Source organism: Eutrigla gurnardus (genome assembly GCF_963514095.1).
Source record: "Eutrigla gurnardus genome assembly, chromosome: 8".
NCBI classification, from domain to species: Eukaryota; Metazoa; Chordata; class Actinopteri; order Perciformes; family Triglidae; genus Eutrigla; species Eutrigla gurnardus.
In genome coordinates, this window is record NC_139922.1 from 7,130,462 (window position 1) to 7,153,475 (window position 23,014).

Consider the following 23,014-nt stretch of genomic DNA (forward strand, 5'->3'; position numbering starts at 1 on the left):
CACACACACACACACACACACACAGCAGGTCAAGATGTGCTGTATCATGGCATTTCATTTCATCACACCACATCAGCACAAAATTAAAGGGAAAACTCACATTTTTTATTCAATTTTGACTTATTACTTAGAAGAAATGAATTTTTGTGATCATACAGGTTTTAGGATTACAAGAATATTATGTGGAATTACTTCTAATGCCTAAAAATTAACTACACCATGGACGAATGAGTGTGAGTACACACAACAAAGCTGTAAAAGTGGACTACTCTTCGACATAATGACGTTTTATAGTCTTATGTAGCCACTTGTTAGCAACCGCCCTTTTTAAAGCCATGTGAAAGCTTGGCCATTTCACAAGAGGACTATGTACTGATGTATTGAATGTTGTAGAATTAAAAAAAAAAACACAACCATCAACTTCAAGACAAAAGGAACCAGAAGTTAATTTAAGTTTTGGAACTCATTCCTGCAGCACTCCTTATGGCCCACCATCCAAAAAGTTTGACCACATATACAGTTGAATGCCATTCTCTTTATACAAGCTGAATGGTGGACTGTGTAGTCTTACCAGCAGGTCACTGTCGCAGCCGAAACTGACTCCAGAACTCTTCATCCTCTTCAGGTCGATGTGAGAGCTCTGAGCCTTCACGTTCCTGAAACAGCCCTTCAGAGAGCCCTGCTTAGGAAACAGAGACTTCAACCTGAAAGAGACAGAAGGAAGGAGAGCTCTTTAACAAACTAACGTTCCAATTTCTGTCTTATGATGAACTTCTTTTGGCAAATTAGAGGCAGAAGAACTTCTCAACACGCTGAACATCATCCTTCATATGGAGTCATATTTGTGTCCACCTCATAAATGGAATGGAATGGAGCCAATTCTATACATTCTGGTGATCCATTTTCTTAAGTCTGATCTTTTTTTACCTGTTCTCATAAACACAGATGGGAAAACAATTTGGATCATCCTTAGAAAATGGATTAGCAGTGCTTCTGTAAACATTTGTTAATTAGCATAAAAACACAAAGTACAGCCAAAAGAGAACTTAAATTATCACCATCGTTAATGCAATTAATCCTGTAGGGAATATATAATATCTGCACTAAATTTCTTGGCAAGCCAGGCAATAATATATGTTTTCTACTCACTTGGCAGGCATCTTGTGCTCTGGTACTCCTCCCAGGTAGTAGTTGGCGCTGAACGGGGGGATGGTCTCTGTGAACTGGTGGGTGTAGAGGCCGACGCGGTTGTTTCTCACCACAACACGCTGGTTGGTTGAACGCAGGATGATGATCTCCAGCTACACAGTCCAAAACAACAAACACGCCATACATCAACACAGACTAGAGGGAATGAAAACCAAGAATAAAAAAATGCATTTTTCCCCAGCTGTGAATAAACAGCTTCCATTTTGACAAGAATACATATGAAATACATATGAAATGCAAAGACAGACAGGCAGAGAGACATGGCAGACTTACAGTTTTGGGGTCGGCGTCGCTGATCTTCAGGAACTCAGATGAAGGCTCTTTGGGCTCCAGCTCCACCAGATCACCACTGAAGTCATAGAAAACCTTCAGTCTGCCCTGAACTACGGCCAGACACAGGAACTGACTCTGATGGAACAGAGGGACACGGAGAAAACTCTGAGCCATGCAGCCGGTATAGTAATGAAAGCATGAATTACAAATCTAAATTTAATTCCAGAATGAACAAATATGAATAAAATGAAATAAATGAATGCTAGGAAAAGTTTATGAATGATTTTAAAATGAACTACCGTGTGCTAACTGCATTGTTGGAAAAATGAGTAATTCCAGAAGTAAAATCTTAAAGATTGATGCCAAAGTGAATTCAATCAAAGTGAAAATGTAATTATTGAATAAACTATGCAATGTAAAGTGAGCAATTGAATGGAAGAATGAATGAATGGCTGAAGACTTTACCCCTCTATGCAGCAGCAGCAGTATTCCATTGTGTGAGATCAGTTTGACTTCCTGTTCGAAGCGCTGCATGCGCGTCGATTCATCACTGAAGGCGATCTCAACAAAACCGGTACCGTCAAAGTAGGCGGCATCATTCACCCAGGCCTGAGTCAGCACCGGCTTGGACCTGTTTTCAGCATTTTTAATCAGTTAAGAGTCACACAGAAGAAAAGTATGAGCGTGAATATATATATATATATTACAACTTATGCACTGACCTGCCACAAGGTTTCTCCTCTGTGGTGTTGAGTTGGAAGATGTTTTCAAAGTTATACAGACTGAGCACTTCCTCGTTGAGGGTATCCAACTCGATGCAGCCCTTAAAGTTAGGCAGAGCGAGCGGGGAGGGGGGCTGAAAAAAGAACAAAGCTCTATCAATAACTGTTTTTGTGCAAACATTGTAAATGTAGATGTTCTCATGGGCCATGACTGCAACGCCATGGTAGAGGGACTTTCATACGAGGAAAGCACTCACTTTGAAAGTACTTGGGTATCCTCCCACATAGAAGACCGTGTCGTCGGTCAGGAGGTTGAGAAGGCCCTGATCTCCTCCAGCCTCCACGTAGGCTTTTGTGACTCTTTGGTCCCCCTCAGTGGCTTCTGAAGACAAGGACATTTGACCGTACTGGAGGATCCTGCATTCAACCAGACAGACAAATAGATAAGAGAAAGATACAGCTGATATGTTTTATTGTTTAACTTAAGGGAATCCAAATGAATCCTTTTAAGTCACACAATAACACAAAGAAACCAGACCAGCAACTTCCTCACTCCCTCTCACATCAGTACATAGATTTGCTCCCGTCATGGATCTCCTGTGTGTTTCTCCAAGCTGGGGGTGTACTGTCATCTACACCGACCATGGACCTCATACAACCCCAATTAAAAACATGCAAACTTAGCCTTTAAACAATATACATCCAGGATATTTACTGTTCTACTGCAGCTTACTTACAATATCCAGTTTCTTTCAATCATATTATTATAGAGAATTATAAATTCCTTTTTTAATGAATTTCAATGATCATAGAATAAAATCACCTCATTATGTGGAAATCCTCTCGAGAACAAATCGATCATGTCATCACATATGTATGTGTATATTTTATAGTGTGTGTATCTTACCTCTCCAGCACTATGTTGTTGAAGTTTCCATTGGACTTGACTTCTTCAATCATCAGCACCTCAGCAGTTTTTCCTCCAATGTTGAAGTACCAGCGCAGTCGCTTCCCCACCAACGCCATGCCCAGGAACTCCTTACTGGACTACAAATACCAGAATGATAGGAATGAACTGTAACATCTAGAAACACTCTCACGAATCACCTACAAAGCAAAGGGTGTTGTTTGGTAGAAAATAGTTCCTACATGAAACTGTTCACAACGAGGTATGGGGATTATCTTGACTAAACAAGTCATGATTTCTGGAAAGAGACATTGCTCTTGAAATTCTCAAATGTATTTTTTGCACTCGTCGAGTGTCATCTACTTCCATTAGATTGGAGAAAAGGCACCGACATCTCTATGACCAATATCTCCAACATATTTGGCACTCATGCCAAAGCACTCTAGACTGATAAACAGCAGTTCAGGTAAGAGAGAAAAGCACATTGTTTTCTGTACCGTCCCTTTAAATAAAGGACGAAACAAGAATAAAAACAACATCTAAAATCATAAACTCAAAAGCTGCGTAGCCGATGTGATGCTTACATCCTTACTGCCGAGGTAGAAGACAAACTGTTGGTTGCTGTCGTCCTGCCGCCGGGCTCGTGCTGCCTCCGGCAGAGTGATGTAGAACTTGAGGGATGTGTAAGCAGCCAGGTCGGCCAGGTTGTGTGGAGTACGGACCTGAACACCGGACGCCCCGTTAAACTTCACCGGCACGCTCACCTGGAGGGAGGACAGAGGAGTATGGACATTTTATTATGTTAGATTCCCCAAACTTGCTATAAGTTCAGTAGATAAAATGACAGGCTGCTGAAAGAAAAGGGTCCTCAATTCCACCTTGTGTGTGTGTGTGTGTGTGTGTGTGTGTACCTTGCTGGCAGCGTTGCGCGCCTGCTGTATGAGCTGTCGGATGCGGTTGATGTTCTCAGAGATGTTTGGCATCTGTACGGAGTGATTCTGCAGTCTATCCAGCTTCTTCATGAGCAGAGGAATAGTCTCACCCAGTACGTGCACTATGTGGAGAGAGAGGCACGTTTTCCAGTATATTCTTCATAATTAAAGCTTATGTTTTAAAGCAGCAACATCAGGAATTGTTAGGTTTCCATCAGCAGTGACTTCACAGGACTCAGACAGCAGGTCTGAGCTGTGCTTCAGCACCGGCTGTCCTCCTCTCTTCCCTTTGCTGTTGCCACATAATATGTCCACACCTCACTGAGAACCAAGCTCAATGTGGGCCAGTCCACCTTAGTCCAGACCTGACAGCTAATGACAATAGTCACATTGAAAAGACAATGTTACAAGAAAACATGGGATGATACGGAAGTGTCATGTCCCGATAATCCAGGGCAATAATTGTGATTCACGATATGGTAAATGGACCTGCATTTTGGGGTTCGGTATCTTGCCCAAGGTCACTTCGGCATGCAGACTGGAGGAGCTGGGATTCGAACCACCGATCTTTGGTTTGAAGGACGACTCACTCTACCTCTGAGCCACAGCCGATATACCAACATATGCTCAAAATGGCACTTCAATCTACTGGAATCACTTATGTATGTATAAGACAAATATTTGTATAACCTCACTGATAAAACCTAAGAATATCTTTTTGAAAAAACAATCAAATAACATTAAATAAAATGATCATATATGTATGCATAAATAAAGGATAAATACATTTAAAAATGTATTTTGGTATCCTGTATTTTTTTAGTCAGGGTTCTATTTTTCACTTCTCTTCCGCAATAAAATCCTACAGGGAGCATTTATACGAGTAGAAATCACGTGATAAAAGAGAAGACACTGACAGAAAACCAACCAAACTGTGACACCCGGGTACTGAAATAAGAGATCTGACGTCCACAACTCCTACCAGTCTTGTTGGCCTCCATCAGGGCATTGTTTATGTCTTCGTTGGTGGCGTTGGCGTCTCCGTAGGTCTGCTGCCATTGGTCGAGCTGCTCTTTGATGGGACGCAGGGCGTCGTTGACTTGCGTGGCCGTAGTGTTTGCCAGATCCGCGACTCGCTTTGCCTCGTTGATCTCCTGACTCACGTCTGTTCATCGCAGAGAATGAAGGGAAAGGATTTTTTTAAACAATCATACCGATGGATGAGATAAATCCATGTAAGATTTCTGTTCTGTTTAAAGACATTGCCTATTTAAAACAGTATTCATAATGTCTGAACCTAGTAGCATCCGAGCCATTTTCATTATCACAGTACCGTGATCCTGTGAGTTTATATCTTAAATAAATAATAATCCAGATTTAAAATATTACAACATCATTTCATTTCTAGTTTCTACTGTTTACTGTCCTGGCTGCACAATGTTGGAACAAACTCCACATAAGCATCAGGACAGAAGAAACTCATCTGAAATAACCTGTCTGCACTCCTCTGACTCTTAATGCAGCCACTGAAGGTGATCAGCATATTTGGTGAAGTTGATGTATGAGGGGTTGTATGAACGAGACGTAGGTCACAAAAACCTCCGCTAAATAAATGTGATGCGTGTTGCTTGTGCGTACTCGTGGTGAAGTTGAGGTTGTTCTGAACCGTCACCAAGGTCTTCATCACGTCCACCTGTTTGGCTTTGGCGTCGTCCAGTCGCTTCTTGGCGTCGTCCAGCTGCGGCTTCAGATCTGTGAGGCAGAAAAAAAAACACATTGACGACTCTTCCACATCCAAACTGACGTTTACTTCTACTTTTACTTGATTCCACAGCATGCCTTAAAATAAAACTCTTAAATGAATATAGTGATTTGAAAGATGTCTGTTTACCATTGTTCAGCTCATCATTTAGCTTCTCGACTTCGTCCTTAAGCTCCACGCTGTGGTTCCTCAGAGCATCAGCCAGCTGACTGAGGTCCTGGTCCTTTATGTTCTAAACACACGCACCAATGTCATTATTATTATAAGCCACACACAGACAAATACATCATTTGAAGCCAGTTTTTTTACGTGTGCACTCATGCTCATACAGACAGCAGAATAAATGTGTGTGTGTGTGTGTGTGTGTGTGTGTGTGTGTGTGTCCTGTACCTCCACAGTGTCGTTAGCAGCCTTGTCGGCCATCTTGGCAGCCTCCTCTGCCTCCTTGATGCTGGTGATGATCTTGTTGTAGGCTTGTGTTACATCCACAAATCCCCCCTGCTTGGATTCTGCAACCAAACTGCAGACAAACAAGATTATCAACATCTCGTCTTTACAATAACCCTCTACTGCGCCATTCAAAGCTCAGTAGGGGGCGCCACTAGCTTCCCAACATGTGAATGGGCTTGGTACAATATGGCCATAAATCAATACATCACCAGACTTGCTGGATATTTGTAATGAATCTATTAAAGTGTCTCTAAATGCCAAGACATATACCTGGCTGGAGAGTTTTTCCGGGTGTGTCTAAGCAGCTATCTGGTCTCTCACCTGGACAGGTTCATGGCTAACGTGTTCAACAGCTCAGCGTGTTTCTCTGCTTGCTCCACCAGAGGAATTTTGGAGTCGGCCCAAGCAAAGTCCTGCACTTTCTTTGCCAACGGTGTCCTGGCGCCATCCAGCTGGGCCGCCAGGCGCTCGTACTCCTGAGGAAGACGTTTGAAGTGTTAAAGTGACGCAACCCGAACATCTCCTCTTTAATTCCAGATAGAGATCTTTGATGCATGACTCCCCGCATTCCTCGTTTGTATTGGCAACGTACAAAAAATAGACAAAGAATCATTCTATTGGTGCCAGTTTCTTTAGAAATCTAATTTGTGTCATGTAAATGGTAAAAAAGGGGATCTGATTTATCCATTATATCAGAAGGATATATAATATAAGGAACACTGAGACCCATGATGCACACTGAACCTGGCTGTTTTTTTTTGTTTTTTTTTCTCAATAAACAAAGTATTTTAAGAAACAAATCTTTCACTATCTTTAAAAATGTAGCTTAACCTTAAAGCCCATGATGGAATTAATTATTTAATTTATTCTTTTTTCCATTTGTGATCCAATTATAAAGGACAAAACGTGTGAGATGAAGTCTCCGTCTTCTCTGGCTGCCAATAAAAAATAAAATAAAAAAGTAAAGATGTGATTGCCAAAATGACAACTATATGCACATTTGTTTAGAACAACAACAAAAAAGACAAAAAATCACAAACATTCTTTAACTAAAATAAGACATCAAACAACCTTTACAGTTCTGGCAAGATCAGGTAAGTGCTGAGTTATTTATCTCTCCCAAAGTCAGCTGTGAAGCGGTTTGATATATTTATATTATCAGAGGGGCCCAGAGACGTACATTTTATATCAAAATCTGCGTGTGTTTTTGTTTTTTTCGAACCTCTTTGGAGTCATGCAGCATGGACAGCACGTCGTTGACCTGCGCTACATCATCTTCTGCCATGTGCAACAAGTCGTTCACCACCTTCTGCTGCGACAGCAGGTCTTCTATCCTCCTCTGCAAGAGAGAGAGAGAGAGAGAGACACAGAGAGAGAGAGAGAGAGAGAGAGACACAGAGAGACAGTCATCTCCTTTTTCCATCTCCGTCCTCTATTCCTTCCTTCCGGGCGTTGATGTTGATGTCCTCACTCACCTGGTTGTCCTCCAGGGTTTTCTCGTTGACGTTGTTGATCTCTGAGGCTCTGGCCGTGTTGTTCACCGCTTCATTCAAGGCGTCTCGGAGATCCATCATCTCGGAGTGGAAGTGGGTCAGGCGCTCTCTGATAGTATTGGCCAAGTCGTTGTTTTCTCCTTGACGACCTGCCAACTCCTTGTTAACTCGGTCCAACACTAGCAGAGGACACAGAGGCCGAGTCTCAGGAGGTGATCACGCTTACACATTCTCTTTATTTTCTGGGGTGTGAAACAATTGGAGTAGTTTGACATGAGAACCGTGGTTCTGACCTTTCAGCTTGCACTATGTCGAACACATATACAATTTTCAATGTAAAAAATGCAGCATACATGCAACAACATAAAGGGTGTTCCTCATAAACTTGTGATGCAAAATGTGTATATATAACTCTAATGTTGGCTGCAGTATAATTTAGGTTGAGGACACTGATGGTAAATGCTATTAAATGTGCAGCTATCACTGAAGTCATTCCATGTGTGATCATCTTCATTCTTTACCTAGTTAAGATGACATCTACTATTAAGTGCCGTTTATATAACTGGTAAGGGAAGTGTTTAGGATGAATGTATGTGTCAGTGAGTAAACTTACATTTCTGTGCTGCCGTCCTCTCTTTGTCAGCCAGTTTCATATGTCCCACATGGCTCCTGTATCTCATCTCCCTCAGCATGGCCTGCACTTCCCTCATCTTCCTCTCTCTCTCCTCGAGGTCCTGCACGACCTCGGTGTCATTCGGCGAGGTCCGGTTTGCGATCATCAAGATGTCTACGGAAAGTATCGCAGAAACATCGATCAATCAACAGTTCTCTTTTTGATAGATGGGAGATATAAACTGATTTTTTAGATATTTATATAACATCGAACATATAACATTTACATTTTTAGTAATTGTGTTTAAGGAACTTCTGGTTGTTGGTTCATTCTTTCTTTGATGAAACATTACAAACTAGTTTTCTCCACCAGCTACTTTAGTCACTCTCCTATTTTGCAAGCTGCTTTGTGTTGTATGTTATCTTGAACATATTTGCAACCTTTAAATGCGTATTGTTTTGTACTGTGAATATGATTTACCTCATAGTTACACACCAAGGTAGTAATTTCGACATATATGAAAGAAATATCACTTAGTATGGAAGCCCATTTCTGCCAGTAAAAGAGAGAAATAAGATGAAAACTTGAGATGAAAAAAAAAGACTTGATATCTCTAAGTAGTGACTTGGTATTTCTTAAATAATGACATAGCACGTTAAATGATGACACATTGCAAAAACATCAAATGACACAAATCTAAAAAAAATCACTTAATATTGCAAAATATTGAGAAACTTATCTCAAAACAATGAATTAGTATCTTAAAATATTGACTTACTATCTTAAAATAATGACTTAGTATCTCAAAATGACAATCTCCCAATAACGACTAGGAATCTCAAAAAATTTGAAACTTTCTCAATTTATTATCTTGAGTTTTTTTTTTAATCACAATGGCAGAAATAGGCTTCCATACTGAGAGATTCTGTCCAAGTATCTCATGAGATTGGCTCCTAATGCAGTGATTGAATTAATTGAACAGCATGTATCATATTGTTTAACTGTGGTTTAATACATTTCTGATGGACTTACTGTTTAAATCCATGGTCACGTTGTTGATGAAGGACAGCAGGTCTTGTGCCCTCTGGTATGTGTTATTGGTTCTGTTCTCCAAGCCATTACCCTTCTTGGTCATCACTGTCGCCTGAAAACACCACAACAACATTATACTCTTGGTTTCACATGAAAACAGACAATATTATCTTTTAGTGGTAGTAAAGCAGAAGGTGGAGGGACAACTGTAATCCAAAAATGTAATTTCTAACCCAAGGAAAACTAAATTGTTGCTAAAAAAAAACATCCCCAAAATTTGAAAAAATAATTGATGTTTGTTCACAGATATCATAATATATTTATTTAATCATATATTTAATTTAATATTTACATTTTTTATGTAATGACAAAGTAGGGGTGAGCAGAACATATAGCAAAATATATATTCCAATAATTATGAAAGCATTATCTGATTATTGCTGTGTGTGTGTGTGTGTGTGTGTGTTTGTGTGTGTCATCAGTGACCTTACCTTGCTGTGCAGTTCATCAATGTCGTCATTGATATTCATGATCTCAGCATCCAGCACGTCGGCCCGACTCCTGCTGTCATCCAGCGTACTGTTGTAGTTCTCTATGGCCCGCTGGAATCATGGGAAAATGTGTCTTTTTGAAAAGGCATAATGCATTATGGCACCAATAGTACAGCAGTCTTATACCCCATCGACTGAACCCCATCGCGTGTGTGTGTGTGTGTGTGTGTGTGCACTCACAGCGATGTCCTCCACAGACTTGTTGAGGTTGTGCAGCTGAGACCAGGCCATAGAGCTGGCGTTGAGGCTGGTCAGCTGACCGGCCACCGAGTGGAAGTTGTCGTTCATTTTGTCAAGATCCTCCAACAGGACGATGACGCAGCTGTCACACGCTGCAAACACACACACACACACACACACACACACACTTTCTATGAAATAAACTTTTCTGGTTTTCTCTTTTAAGCATATTTTAAACACACATATCAATCCAACACATATGTTTATCAGCTGCTTCACTTACGTTCACAGTGCATGCCATCGAGCTGCTCGACAGGCACGTTGTATTTCTGTTCGCAGGCGTCGCACTGTTTTCCTGTCATCCCATCAGGACAGCGGCACTCTCCAGTACGGGGGTCACAGCGGCCCCCTCTACAGCTACACTCTGGAGAGAGAGAGAGGGAGAGAGAGAGAGAGAGAGAGAGAGAGAGAGAGAGAGAGAGAGAGAGAGAGAGAGAGAGAGATGTTTAGGATGCAAAGATGCTGTACACAAGTCTGATTATCTTTACAAAAACAGTTATCTTTTAGTTTCTAAAACAAACTAAAAGATAACATTAAAAAGGTGTTCAGGGTATACATCTAAATAGATTACTGTGACAGTGATAAACGTATAGTTTGCTGTACAGAGTGTCGTGCACTCACTCTTGCATCCGTTGGGTCCATAGTCCCAGTGTCCAGGAGCGCACTGTCTGCAGTTGGGCCCGTTGACTCCGGGCCGACAGGTACACTGACCGTTCTGAGGGTCACACGGCCGCACGAGAGCTGCAGAGGCGTCGCAGTCGCACTGACGACAGCCAGAGCACGAGTCGAAGCCGAACGAGCCACCCTGAGAGGGAAACAATGAGGCATGAGACATGAGATATTAAATGCCATATTGCAAATTCAAATCAACAGCCTTGTTGAAGCTCCCAGTTGTCGTTTTTTTGTGCCATTTGTACACATATAAGGGGCCCAATAACATTTTCAGATATAAAAACAGTAAGATTTGAGCTCTTACCTCACAGCGGTCACAGTGCGGTCCGGTGACTCCAGCTTTACAGCGACACTGTCCAGTGTGAGGGTCACATGACTCGGTGCCACATGGAGAGCAGTTACATTCTACATTAAAGAAAGCAGAACACGTTTTTTTTAATTTGCTTATCTTAATCCATCCCACCGTTTACTTTAATATGACCTTATTTTTTCGGACTCATTGGACGGAGAATTCTTCACTGGCCTTTACTCTTTTTCCCTCAAACCTCACTTTAAAATGCTCAGATTTCCTCAGAGGACAGAAATGTCAGCATCCAAAAACTTAAATCGTTTAAATGTCTGTTTGTTTACATAATGCCACGACTGTTATGAAAAAAACCCCACAACAAACACAAAAAAATGTTCTGATTTTAACGGGTTTCAATGGGGACATTTTTGTGTTTGTATTTCTGCTACACAGTTTTATTATCGACTAATTATTGGAGCTGAGGGTGAACTTAGAAACAAAAACCTCACACCCTTGCCAAATATATGCCTTTATGGAAAATAAAATATTTAAAGAGCCAAACATGTCCCTAGTGATGAATAAGCCAGCTTAACAGCCTAATGAAGTCCAATGAACACATGAATGAATCTCATCTTCTCAACTGTGGTTGAACTGAACCAAGCTGAACTCACTGGTGCAGTTTTTGGCAGCGATGGCGTCGCCATAGTAACCAGGAGCACAGATGTCACAGTGAGGCCCGGCCGAGTCGTGCATGCAGCTGAGACACTCGCCGGTCAGCGGGTGACAGTCGGTGAATAGCATGTTGGGGTCCGTGTTGCCGTGGCAATGGCACAGTTGGCACCTGCTGCCCAGCACCATGGGGTTTCCATAGTAACCGGGGGCGCACCTGTGTTATGAGACACATTTAATACACATTTAAAAGTCACGTTTGATGACAGCAGGTTGACTTTATCTTGCTTGGGGTTTGTTGATGGGAACTTACTTCTATATATTTAAGAAAGGTATAATTCATGTCCTTATACATTGACATTTACATTAACATTTAAGGCATTTAGCAGATGCTTTTGTGCAAAGCGACTTACAATAAGTACATTTGTATAAAGAAAGAAACCACAACATATCATTGGCGATAAAGTAAGAGCTAAAAAATAGAAACAAGTGTAGGTCCTCGTCTGAGTAAAGTAGTAGCTGTTCAGCAAACATACCTTAAGAACAACAGTGCTATGATGCAAAGTGCTACAGGTAAGGACATGGAAGTACTTTTTTTTGTGTGTGTGGAAGTGAGTCTATGCAGAGTCGAGGTGAAGTCTGAGTGAATCTTGAGTCTTTTGCTCTTAGTTGAAGACATCACGATAAATGACTCATCATGTTATCCAGTACAGAGTGGCAAGGATGAGTTGTTGTGGTTTACCGTTCACAGTGGGGTCCAGCGTATCCCGGCATACACAGACACTGCATCCTGTCGGTTTTCTGAACGCAACCCTCCGCAAAGCTGCACAGAGAAAAACATGAAACAATGAGATACGGGAACGTAGTTAGAGGTGTAATATAGTGTAATATTTACTGACTTGTTGGACGGGACCCTTAGTGGACATGGACAACTGGAGCATGACACCGCCTGTCCGTCTAGACTGTTGTTGCCAAGGAAACCACCCTGGCAGCTCTCACAATGGTCACCGGCTGTGTTGTGCTGGCAGCTCTGATGGACAGAGAAAAAAATGTCAGAGACAGATGACAAACCAATAAGTAATACCAGAGGGTCGTTATATCAGTATAACCCCTCACCAAACAGATTCCAGATCCGTCCAGACACCGGTCAGAGTGGCCGTTACAGTTACAGGGAACACATTTCCCCAGAAACAGGCCAATAGTGTCTCTGTAGAAACCCGGAGCACATTTCTGTAGAGAGAAGAGAAGCATTTATGTAGGCCTGAAAAGATTTTATTAATGAATTAAATTAATGACCAGTATTTTCATCTCAGAGTTTCTGTTAATGATATAGCTTTGTTCAGTTGGGTTGACAATAAAGAGCACCATCTCATTTTTCTACAAACAAATGTGATCAGAATAATTTGAAATATTTACATAGTGACTGTAAAAATACTGAGAAATATGAGGTGCTAGCACATCGCATATCATATTTTAGGCGGTGATACACAGCAGATACTCAAAATGTAGAAAAAACAAATGTTTAAATGTTGCTTAAAATGTTTAGGTATAAACATGAGAGACATTTTGTGTTGCTAAAATGAATGAAATTAAGTTAAAAAACAACAACAATATATAATAATAATAATAATTGACATTCATATACAATTATGGACTTTGACAAAACAGCATTTTTTTTTTTTATATTTCTTTGTTCAACCTAAGATGGATTTTCAGATCATCTTAGCCTTTAAATGCTTTTAGGAAACAAGGCCTCGGTCCCTCACCTGACACGAGTCTCCCAGGTAATTGGCGGGACACATGCATATCTCCACGTTGTTGGCATGGCGACCGGCAGGCAGGCTCTCTGCAACCTCCAGCACGGCGCCACGCAGTGACACTGAGTGGGCGGACTGGGAATGCAGGGCTCGGATCTGCAGAGACTCCAAACCAACCAGAACCATCATCAGCTCCTCCCGAGACACCGAGTTCCCGGTCTGAGCGTGACGGAAACTTCCCTGTGAGGACAGAAACAGTTTGGAGCTTTAGACTTTTCTTTACTCCACGATGAGCTCTCAAAGAGGTTCATGGACATGGTTACACCAGCAAATACAATACAATAGAAAATGATCTGTCTCTCATCGTTATTATATTATAACGATACTCAAAATCAAATCAGGAATAGATAGAGGCGTAACGATTCATTCGATTAATCGATGAATCGATTGTCAGTCCTACCGATTAAATAATAAATAGAATGAATCGTTTTGGCTTCACCAATAATCGATATAAATGCATTTAATCGGATGAATCGTGATTCTTACTTATGATTAATGTTTTAATACGTTTAAGACACACTTTACCCTGCCAGCATGTAGTCTATTGAAAAATGTTCAAAATAACTGAGCAATGTTTAATTACATTTTTGTATTCAGCATAAAATATTATGCAGGACTAGGATTATTTTCCACCTTTCAGAAGAATACAGATAGTCTCACTCACATTATTGCATGTTTATTTCATGGATATAGAATTTTGGTTACAAGTTACTGAATTGAATCGTGGTTTACAGAATCGAATCGAATCGCCAACTATTGTATCGTTAATCGAATCGAAGTGAAGCCAAAGATTCACTCCCCTAGAAATAGAGTTTATGTTTACTGTGTTTTTTTACGTTATTTTTCTCATTCCAGATTAACATTTTATTTAGAAATAACAATTTATACAAAATCAACTACAAAACAATAGGCTGTCATGTCAGTTTTTGAACATGCATCTTGAAGTTATTTAATATTTTTCACTGCCTCAGAATCTGTGATTGGAGATAGTTTGTATGTCTTCCAAACTGTTACTACTTCTTGTCTTAATCTCAGGAACAAAGGATTTTCTCTGGTGATTTAACCCTTAAATGTATGATTGTTTTTGAATCCAAAAAGGGCAAATCTGACATGTTTCTGCCGGCCTGGTGTGTTTTTTACCTCGACCATGTGAACGATTCCCAGGTGAGGCTCCTCAGGTGACGAGTACTCTCTCTCCATGAACACCAGGGTCATCTGGTTACCCTGCAGGAGCAAAGAAACACTGTGAAAAGTGTGTGTGCAGTTATGTAACAGATTTGTTTTTTAAATAAGTCTTAATGCTTACATGCATTGTATACGTTTGAATGTCCCGCTCTAGGTTACAGTGATATTTGTGTGATTTGTACCTTGAAAATGATGTCGGGCCGGGAGGCTTCAGCAGGCAGAGCCAACACGTCGCCCCTCATGGTCTGAGTGTGGAGACGATACCTCAGATAACCTCCATAGGCTGAGACCTGGGGAGGCGGAGATAGATGGTTGTTTCAGGTCATATTAAGATGAAACGACAACAACAGGAGATGAACAGTCACGAGGCTGGAAGCAGAGATTGAAATGAAGACAGGAGACTGCATCTTAATCCAGACAACAAAGGATTACATTCAGACCGTACAGTCAAACAGAAACAAGATCCAGGGCCTTTATAACCATGGCAACCATGCAGGTTTTGGCAAAGCTGACATTTGAAGCTGGTTCATGGAGCGTAACAGGACTCTGTAGGACTTTACATCCAACCATCAGCCCGCACAGCCATGCTGGTGGAATCACACATGAAAGCTGTCAATTCCATCATCTAGACCAAAACACTGATGTGTATCTGAACACCTCGTCTGAGCCTCGGGATCACCATGTGGGATCATGTGTGTGTGTGTGTGTGTGTGTGTTGTGACCTCGCCTGACGTTGTGTGTCTCATGTACTTTATAGAAATATTCAATCTTCTTGTTGATGGACTCATTTGCTTATGTGAGTCATATAGAGGCATCAGTATTACATTGAGACTGTTTCATAACCAGGTAAAAGTTCATTGTAGTAACTTTTAATCAAAGCGAAGAATTTATTCACCCTTTCCCACCACCTTTCCTCTTACCTTGTCCCCCAGGTAAGTCTTTGGTGCGTGCCAGTGGAGGTCCTGGTAGACATCGGGCACATCGCTGAGGTCGGCCTCTACAAGGTCCTGACCAGGATACACCACGACCGGTACTTCCTGTCTGTCTGCCCCAAGCAACACCCAGCCCTCCATGTTCATCACCTGCAGCACAGCAGAACATGGTCACTGATACAACAGCACAGGAGAACACATCGACACATAAATATGTTGAGATCTTTCTTTCTATCCAAACTCAACATTTTGCCAAAGAATATGATCTCAGCAATAATTCAAATGATTCCAACAGTAAAAATCAGAATAACTATCAACTCATTGGACAATTGATTGATTTAATAATTTTCCACCAGAGAAAAAGTGAGGAGTGCCTGCACTGTATAAAGAAGCACAAGCAGCAGTTCAGCCTTATGTGCCGAAAACATATCAAACCGTGACCCAAACCCTAGGTGCACACTGAACCGTGAATTCTGTGTAGTATTACAGTCCTACCCATTAGTATTTTAATTCAAGCCTCTCTCTCTGTTAATTGCATCGTGATGGCTAAAACGGCAATAACCTCACAGCAGAAATCACAGATTATGATTGTGAAACCAAATTTAATGAAGGACCTTTTAAGAAAAAGAAAACGTGACCACGAACAAACCCAAGTACCTCGGTGCGTCTCTTTTCAGAGCTGCGACAGCGGTCGGTGGCGCCGAAACAGAAGCAGCTAGTGCAGCCCTTTGGGTTGGTTGGGTCCAAGTGAAACGTACCAACTCTACACTGATCACATCGGGAACCCTGGACGTTCTCCTACAGATGGAGGACACACAGCAGCTTAGGACACACTGTGGAGTGCAGGAGGGCATGTGTGTGTGTGTGTGTGTGTGTGTGAGTGTGTGTGTGTGTGTGTGTGAGTGCGTGTGTGTGTGTGTGTGTGTGTGTGTGTGTGTGTGTGTGTGTGTGTGTGTGTGTGTGTGTGTGTGAGTGCGTGTGTGTGTGCATGGGTGTGTGTTAGTGCTGCCTCACCTTGCAGAGACACTGCCCCGTGAAGGAATCACACACTCCCTCCTCGGTTCCTGCCTCATTGCAGTCACAGAGTCTGCAATTGGGGTAACCATAGAAACCTGGAGCACAGCGGTCACACTGACGGCCGACGATGTTGTTCTTGCACCTGGAAAAAATGTAGAAACGATTGTTTTAATTCACATTTGAGAATCGATCCATCTAGGTTTATTGGCAAATTGGAAACCTCTATATTTCTGCCTCTAAATAAAGCTATACACTCTGATGTTACATGCTGAGATGGGTTTCAATCTTGAAGGAGATGAAAGGTGAATTGCTCTCCATGATCCCTCACGAATGGCTGATTATTTAATTCACACAGTCAGCCTTTCGGCAACTGTGAATGAGGTAATATCAGCTGCCGGGATCTTAATTAATGAGAGCCTTTAGGCAGAGAGATCAGTTCAGCTTGATATCCTTGTCTAGACAAAGCTGACACATTCCTGTGTGTGTTGTTTGTTTGGAAGGGGAACGTAATCATTTCAGATATGCTAAATCAGAAAAAAAAGTTGGCAGATACAGAAAAGACAATTATAGAGAAAGACAGAAACAGACAAAGACAGAATGAGGCAGGCTGGTATCATTTTCAGCTGCAGTCCAGCTGCTTATTAAAGAGCTGTGGAGTGAAGAAGAACGAAAAAAATCAGAGAATTTACAAGAAAAAACTTTCTGAGATGATGAAACATTTTCTGCATAGATTTACAACATCAATCTGGGCAATTTTGATTTGGTAATTATTTTCTTCTTTTGCTGCCTTTTACAAATACTGTTGTAGTGAAGAACATGAAAGATGCTGACTGACTCGTGATAAATGGGGCCCATGATAATGATACAAAGAATGGAGGAGGAATAGCAGGCAGGCAGATAAGGAAAAGGACAGAGGGCTGCTGTGTTGTTGGCAGTCAGAGAGAGTTAAAGTTTTAAAACCTGCAGCTTTCTCAGAACAGAAAAGAGTTGGCAACTACAGCTGGCCAAAGACACAGTTAGACCCAACGAGAGTCTGAGCCAAGATCCTGTCGGGAGACAAACAGGCCAGAAATAACTGCCTTTTTAGGTAAACGGAGGCCTGACATTTGAGAGTTGAACTTGCTGAACCTCAAATGAATCACAGGACAGAGCGTTGGCAACGCGGGGAGCAAACGGTGGTTCGTGGCTTCGGAAGGGAACAGAGAAGAAACGTAAGAAGGGTCTGCTTCGTCTTGACGTACCTGCACTGTCCGCTCAGGGTGTCGCAGTTCACATCAGGGGTGGAGACGCCCGGCCGAGAGCAGTTGCAGACCTCACACCCGACCACTGGGTGGCAGCCAAATGTCTGGGGCTCACACTGGGTGCATTCTGGGAGCACAGTCCGAGGAGGGCAGATACAGTTGCCGGTCACAGGTTCACACAACCTCGTACCACAGTTACAGGCTGCAGGAGAGACGGGAGGGGATGCAGGAGGTCATAGGGGGGATTTAATGAATTGAATTACTTCATTATTTAGACGGAGAGACGGGCAGAAAAGAAGAGAGGAACATCATTTTTTTCATCAGCTTATAAAGTAAATATAAATATATAGTTACTAAAGTCCAACAGCAGATATAAAAAAAAAAAAAAACCTGACTATCATCTACTGAATTAATAAAGCCCAACCAAAGCACATAATAAATGCAATTATATTAGTTTAATTTGTTAATTAGGTTAGAGTGATTTTTTTTTAAAGATTTTTTTTGATAACAGTACTGTCATGACTGGCCTTCTTTTTTAAATTGTGAGTCACCATCGACTCATGTTTACTATCCATTTTGCTGAACTTGTGAGGACAGACATACGTACGCCAGCGTGACTGCATCTAATGATCTGACGTCTCAAACTCACGTCTGCAGTTGGGGAATCCCCAGTAGCCCGTGACACACATGGAGCAGTCCCGGCCGATCACGTTAGGCCGACAGTGGCACTGGCCGCCAAATGGCTCGCAGGTGTCGCTCTCGGCCCCCACCTCGTGGCAGGCGCAGGGCATCGCCCCGTTGTTGAAGAAGGCCGACAGAGACACCGCCGAGCTCAGGCAGAACGGAGAGGCGGTGGAAGGACTGGAGGGAGGAAAGAGGAAGAGCCCGTTATTCACATCCTATAGAAACACGTTGATGTGGACGCTGCAACACGACATGACTAGAAGTAAAATAGCAACTTTACTACTATTGAGTAATCGTAGCAAAGGCTCAAATAAAAACATATGTTCTATTTAAATTCTCTGTTTTTGTTCTTTGCTCAAGAAAATATAAAAACACATTCTTGCAGCTCCAACATGCTCAGATACTGACTTGATATAGAAGCTGTTTTGTCCACAGTTGCTGATGAAGTCGTATGATTTATCTAGAGGCTCCTCGTTCAGGTAGCTGGAGCTGTAGCTGTTCTCAGGTACAACCAGCACATAATCCTGGAGAGACACAGCATGTGGAAGGTCAAGGGACGAAGGAGGAAGAAGGTTGTGGATCACTTTGCATTTTGGACAAGACAGGTGGAATTCAAGGAAATGAAATAACCACATGTTTACTGGAAACAAAGAGGATGTAAATAGAAGAGGTGATCTCATAGAATGCCAATATTAGAACCATCAAGATAAAATGCTAAATATATGAAATATAAAAATGTTAAAATGCTAATAATAAAACAAAACAATAAAACAGTAGAGAAATAAAACTTGCCAGCCACAGCGTCTTGTCAGCAGGTATCTGCACAGTGAGGAAGATCTCGTGGTCCGTCACGTCCAGAATGATCTGATTCTCAGACACCAGGATGTTACGGCAGCCGTAAGCGTGGGGACAGAAGGTGGCGTTGGCGTGGCCTGATGGAGAGGAAAACACACCAATATTGGGTTATCCATTTCTGTCCATTAATCATCTTTTTTTTTTTTATTCCTTTATCATTATTTATTCATACACTTAGTAGTGTATGTGCTCTCACCCTGCCAGATCCGTCCACCATTAATATACACCTGTACAGGGTAGTTGGGGTGGAGAGGCTGGTGATAGTGGAGGATGAAGACGTAGCGTCCCAGGGCATGGACACGGGTAGAGTACACCGCTGCATTCTGGGAAAGGGGATGATGGGGAAGAGACAAAGATGATGATTTTTAGATGACAAACTCCTAAGAGGAACATTTTACTGTCAGGTTTCTTAGTGCAGCAGGTCAACGTGATCCTAACTTATTACACTTATATATATTGTGTTGGATGGTTTAATCTATAAGATAGTATCATGATCTACTCCTTTCTTGTAATAATAGTCTCATACATAGAATTACTAGTGACTTTCAAAATGTAAAGGACATTTCTAAATATATATATATATATATATATATATATATATATATATATATTTATATATATGTACATACACTTTTATCATTACTTTCCAAACAAGGAGTTATTTAAGCTTGACTCCATATTATAAAAGGTGGGAGAAAGTTTAGTCGTCTTGATAGTTTTATTATAAAAGCAGCAGCAATCATAGCATTCTGGTTCTAATAGAGACCGAGACATCTGTTGGCATTAAAACAGTAATGGATAGAAAACTGTGTATGTTAGCATTTTGGTATGCTACATGACTATCCATTCTTCCCTATGAAAGGTTAGCCAATGTTTTGCAAGAAAGCTGAGATGAGTTTGTAATTGATTGTTCCCCCATAGTGCATCGTTTGGTCATGAATAAACTGTATTGGAGCCGATTGTGCTCTACTTGCTCAGTCACTACTTTCCACGACTACATGAACCAAACATCTGGATCTCAAGCAAACAGCTCCAAACACAACAGCATGCTCTAACAAGACCCTCAGATCAAAGAGCCTGACATCGTCCATCAGTGCGTACCTGCAGGGAGTCCAGCCTGACGTGTTCGCCATGATCTGCTCCGTGGGGAGGTCGGTCTCCTCCCGCCCAGGTCGGCTGGTCACTCTGTTGGAAGGGCAGAGACGGAGCGGCTGCAGGGGAGGCCAGGATGGCATCCTGCATGGAGGAGCTCTGGCCCTCCTTCAGGACCAGCGAGTCTGATGGGGTCTGGAAGCGTGAGGGGACGCAGGAGGAACTACAGACACCGAAGGAAGTAGGAGTTAAGTATATATATACTTATTAAGGAGATACATTACAGCTATTATGTGTGACTTTACCTGTCAGGTGAGAACTGGCCATGAGTGCTGATGCAGTGGACTTTAGGCTCCACGTACTCCATGGTAAACTGGTCTTTAGGCACCAGGTACACTTTGTGCTGAAGACAGTGAAGAAACACCATTTTCAATAATAATATTTTGGTCAATGGAGAAACAATAATAAATGTTTGATGAATAATTCATCAAAATACTCTTGATTTGTTACCTAGAAGTGTAACGTGTAATTTTAAGAGATTATTTGGGCAATGAACTCTTCTCAATATCTTTGACATTTTATCCACTAAATTATTATGTCATTGATCACTCATATGAACCATTTCATTAATAAAAAAAACATTACAGAAACAAGTTTCACTTTAAAGTACATTTAAAATCTATGGTGGCAACTTATATTTTGTGTCATTATTTTAACATTAAGGTTGACATTTTGGAAAATTTGTAAAAATAAAACAAGAGAAAACAACTCTATCCAATAAAGAAATAGTATATAATAATATATTTTAGTAATTTCCTTTGTCCACTATGGAAGCTCTGATGGGCAATAGAGATAAAAAAAAAAAGTTTCTAAGTCTCATGAAAATGGTTTTCTCTTTTGTAATTATGACATAAGAACAGATGAAAAATAATTTAGGCCAGGATCATTTTTATAAGCCTCTTGTGGCAGAAATGACTATTACAGCAACAACAAAAAGGTCCTGTTCATGAACACAGCAGAGAAAACTGTTTTCACACTGTCCTCTGTCCTTTTTCTGAGAACAAAACCAACATTCTAATGAAACACGAACATCTTGAATAACACTTTATGCTTTAAACCATCACAGGACAGAGAAACCTTCCAACCCCATGCTCATCATCACATGACCCGCGCTCTGAGGTGATCACGTGACACGGGTGCTGCTCTCACCAGGAAGAAGCTGGCGCGGTCGGAGATGAGCTGGATCTCGGCCTCAGCGGGGAGAGAGAAGACAGCCACTCTGTTCTGTCCATCGATGGCAACGACTCGACACAGGAAGCTAAACAAACAAACACACAGGGATTAACAGCTGTTGACAGACTTCATAAAGCACGGACGGTAACAGTCAACTGTGAACCAGCTGAGTACACTTAGGTCCCGCACAGCGTATTCAGCCATGTTCAGTAAACAATAGGGTGCAAAGGTGCTCAGTTCAAAGGGAACTATGAACGGTGTGGGGAAGAACTGGACAACAGGTCTTCTTAGGAAGGACACATTACACACCCTGCTGTACCGCGGTGAGTTAAAAGCAGGGAGTCTGAGGAGAGATCCTCTTCCTACCTGTATTTGCAGTGCAGCAGGACGACGCGGTGCTCGTGTGTTCGTGCTCCCGGCATGTTGACCGCCACAGACAGAGTTTGCTGCAGTTCTTCCTCACTGGAATATTCCACGACCAGAACATAATCACCTGCAGACGGCAGACGCCCTCGCAGCTCCACGTTGATCTGAAGCAGAAATTAAGAATATAAATATATCTACAGGGTCGCCCATGAAGTCGGAATGATTTGCAAATGTCTTGTCTTTTATAGCACCAAACAAATGTTATGCATGAATATATTTCACCAGGGACACAATGTCATCATTGCACCTGGTCAAAAGTGATTACTGATGCATTTAAATAGGAATAAACAGAGGATTGTGTCTGAAAAAAAAATATATATTCCAACTTTATGGGCAGCAGTATAAGCTCTGCTCATAATACAGTTTAAGACCAGTGAGCATGCAGCTGTTTGGCCTCTTTGAGTGTTTCTAAACACACATACTGCAAACATTTCCCCCGCCCCCCTCTTACATCGTAGCCACTGCAGACGGCCATGTCGGGGTGGCGCGGGGTGACCCTCTCAGTTGGGCAGGGGCGCGGCAGGTGGTTGTCATTGCGGCAGCTGGCATCATTACCAGAGACGGAGGGGAAGGAGTCCAGAGACAGATATCTGTACTGCAGACAGCTACACGGATACAGAGAGAGCAACAGACAGGCAACTTAAATCACTGTTTTATTATTTTAATCCTTACAAGCACAGAAATATTGAATGTCCTCAGTAAGATTGTTAGGTGGTGAGGA

At 41.7% G+C, this 23,014-nt stretch overlaps 1 protein-coding gene across 2 annotated transcripts in view; it reads right to left on the minus strand.

The window, feature by feature from the left end:
- lama5 (laminin, alpha 5) overlaps positions 1 to 23,014 on the minus strand; it is a 90,462-nt gene that overhangs the window by 7,312 nt on the left and 60,136 nt on the right. For both annotated transcript variants that reach the window (XM_084016215.1, XM_084016214.1), the window contains exons 26-68: positions 22,745 to 22,898; positions 22,234 to 22,397; positions 21,844 to 21,952; positions 20,940 to 21,037; positions 20,644 to 20,857; positions 19,739 to 19,865; positions 19,480 to 19,619; positions 19,096 to 19,211; positions 18,653 to 18,864; positions 18,004 to 18,205; positions 16,760 to 16,904; positions 16,403 to 16,543; positions 15,734 to 15,895; positions 14,996 to 15,103; positions 14,769 to 14,852; positions 13,578 to 13,808; positions 12,928 to 13,041; positions 12,711 to 12,841; positions 12,554 to 12,634; positions 11,814 to 12,028; positions 11,161 to 11,261; positions 10,806 to 10,989; positions 10,408 to 10,548; positions 10,125 to 10,276; positions 9,885 to 9,995; positions 9,394 to 9,505; positions 8,362 to 8,535; positions 7,731 to 7,927; positions 7,478 to 7,594; positions 6,577 to 6,731; positions 6,196 to 6,325; positions 5,935 to 6,037; positions 5,682 to 5,795; positions 5,026 to 5,208; positions 4,023 to 4,165; positions 3,696 to 3,875; positions 3,112 to 3,251; positions 2,462 to 2,621; positions 2,205 to 2,338; positions 1,948 to 2,113; positions 1,483 to 1,617; positions 1,150 to 1,301; positions 572 to 704 (exon numbers count right to left, since the gene is read on the minus strand). In XM_084016215.1, the coding sequence (XP_083872341.1) occupies positions 572 to 704; positions 1,150 to 1,301; positions 1,483 to 1,617; positions 1,948 to 2,113; positions 2,205 to 2,338; positions 2,462 to 2,621; positions 3,112 to 3,251; positions 3,696 to 3,875; positions 4,023 to 4,165; positions 5,026 to 5,208; positions 5,682 to 5,795; positions 5,935 to 6,037; positions 6,196 to 6,325; positions 6,577 to 6,731; positions 7,478 to 7,594; positions 7,731 to 7,927; positions 8,362 to 8,535; positions 9,394 to 9,505; positions 9,885 to 9,995; positions 10,125 to 10,276; positions 10,408 to 10,548; positions 10,806 to 10,989; positions 11,161 to 11,261; positions 11,814 to 12,028; positions 12,554 to 12,634; positions 12,711 to 12,841; positions 12,928 to 13,041; positions 13,578 to 13,808; positions 14,769 to 14,852; positions 14,996 to 15,103; positions 15,734 to 15,895; positions 16,403 to 16,543; positions 16,760 to 16,904; positions 18,004 to 18,205; positions 18,653 to 18,864; positions 19,096 to 19,211; positions 19,480 to 19,619; positions 19,739 to 19,865; positions 20,644 to 20,857; positions 20,940 to 21,037; positions 21,844 to 21,952; positions 22,234 to 22,397; positions 22,745 to 22,898 (6,265 nt within the window). The remainder of the gene's footprint in view (positions 1 to 571; positions 705 to 1,149; positions 1,302 to 1,482; positions 1,618 to 1,947; positions 2,114 to 2,204; positions 2,339 to 2,461; positions 2,622 to 3,111; positions 3,252 to 3,695; positions 3,876 to 4,022; positions 4,166 to 5,025; positions 5,209 to 5,681; positions 5,796 to 5,934; positions 6,038 to 6,195; positions 6,326 to 6,576; positions 6,732 to 7,477; positions 7,595 to 7,730; positions 7,928 to 8,361; positions 8,536 to 9,393; positions 9,506 to 9,884; positions 9,996 to 10,124; positions 10,277 to 10,407; positions 10,549 to 10,805; positions 10,990 to 11,160; positions 11,262 to 11,813; positions 12,029 to 12,553; positions 12,635 to 12,710; positions 12,842 to 12,927; positions 13,042 to 13,577; positions 13,809 to 14,768; positions 14,853 to 14,995; positions 15,104 to 15,733; positions 15,896 to 16,402; positions 16,544 to 16,759; positions 16,905 to 18,003; positions 18,206 to 18,652; positions 18,865 to 19,095; positions 19,212 to 19,479; positions 19,620 to 19,738; positions 19,866 to 20,643; positions 20,858 to 20,939; positions 21,038 to 21,843; positions 21,953 to 22,233; positions 22,398 to 22,744; positions 22,899 to 23,014) is intronic.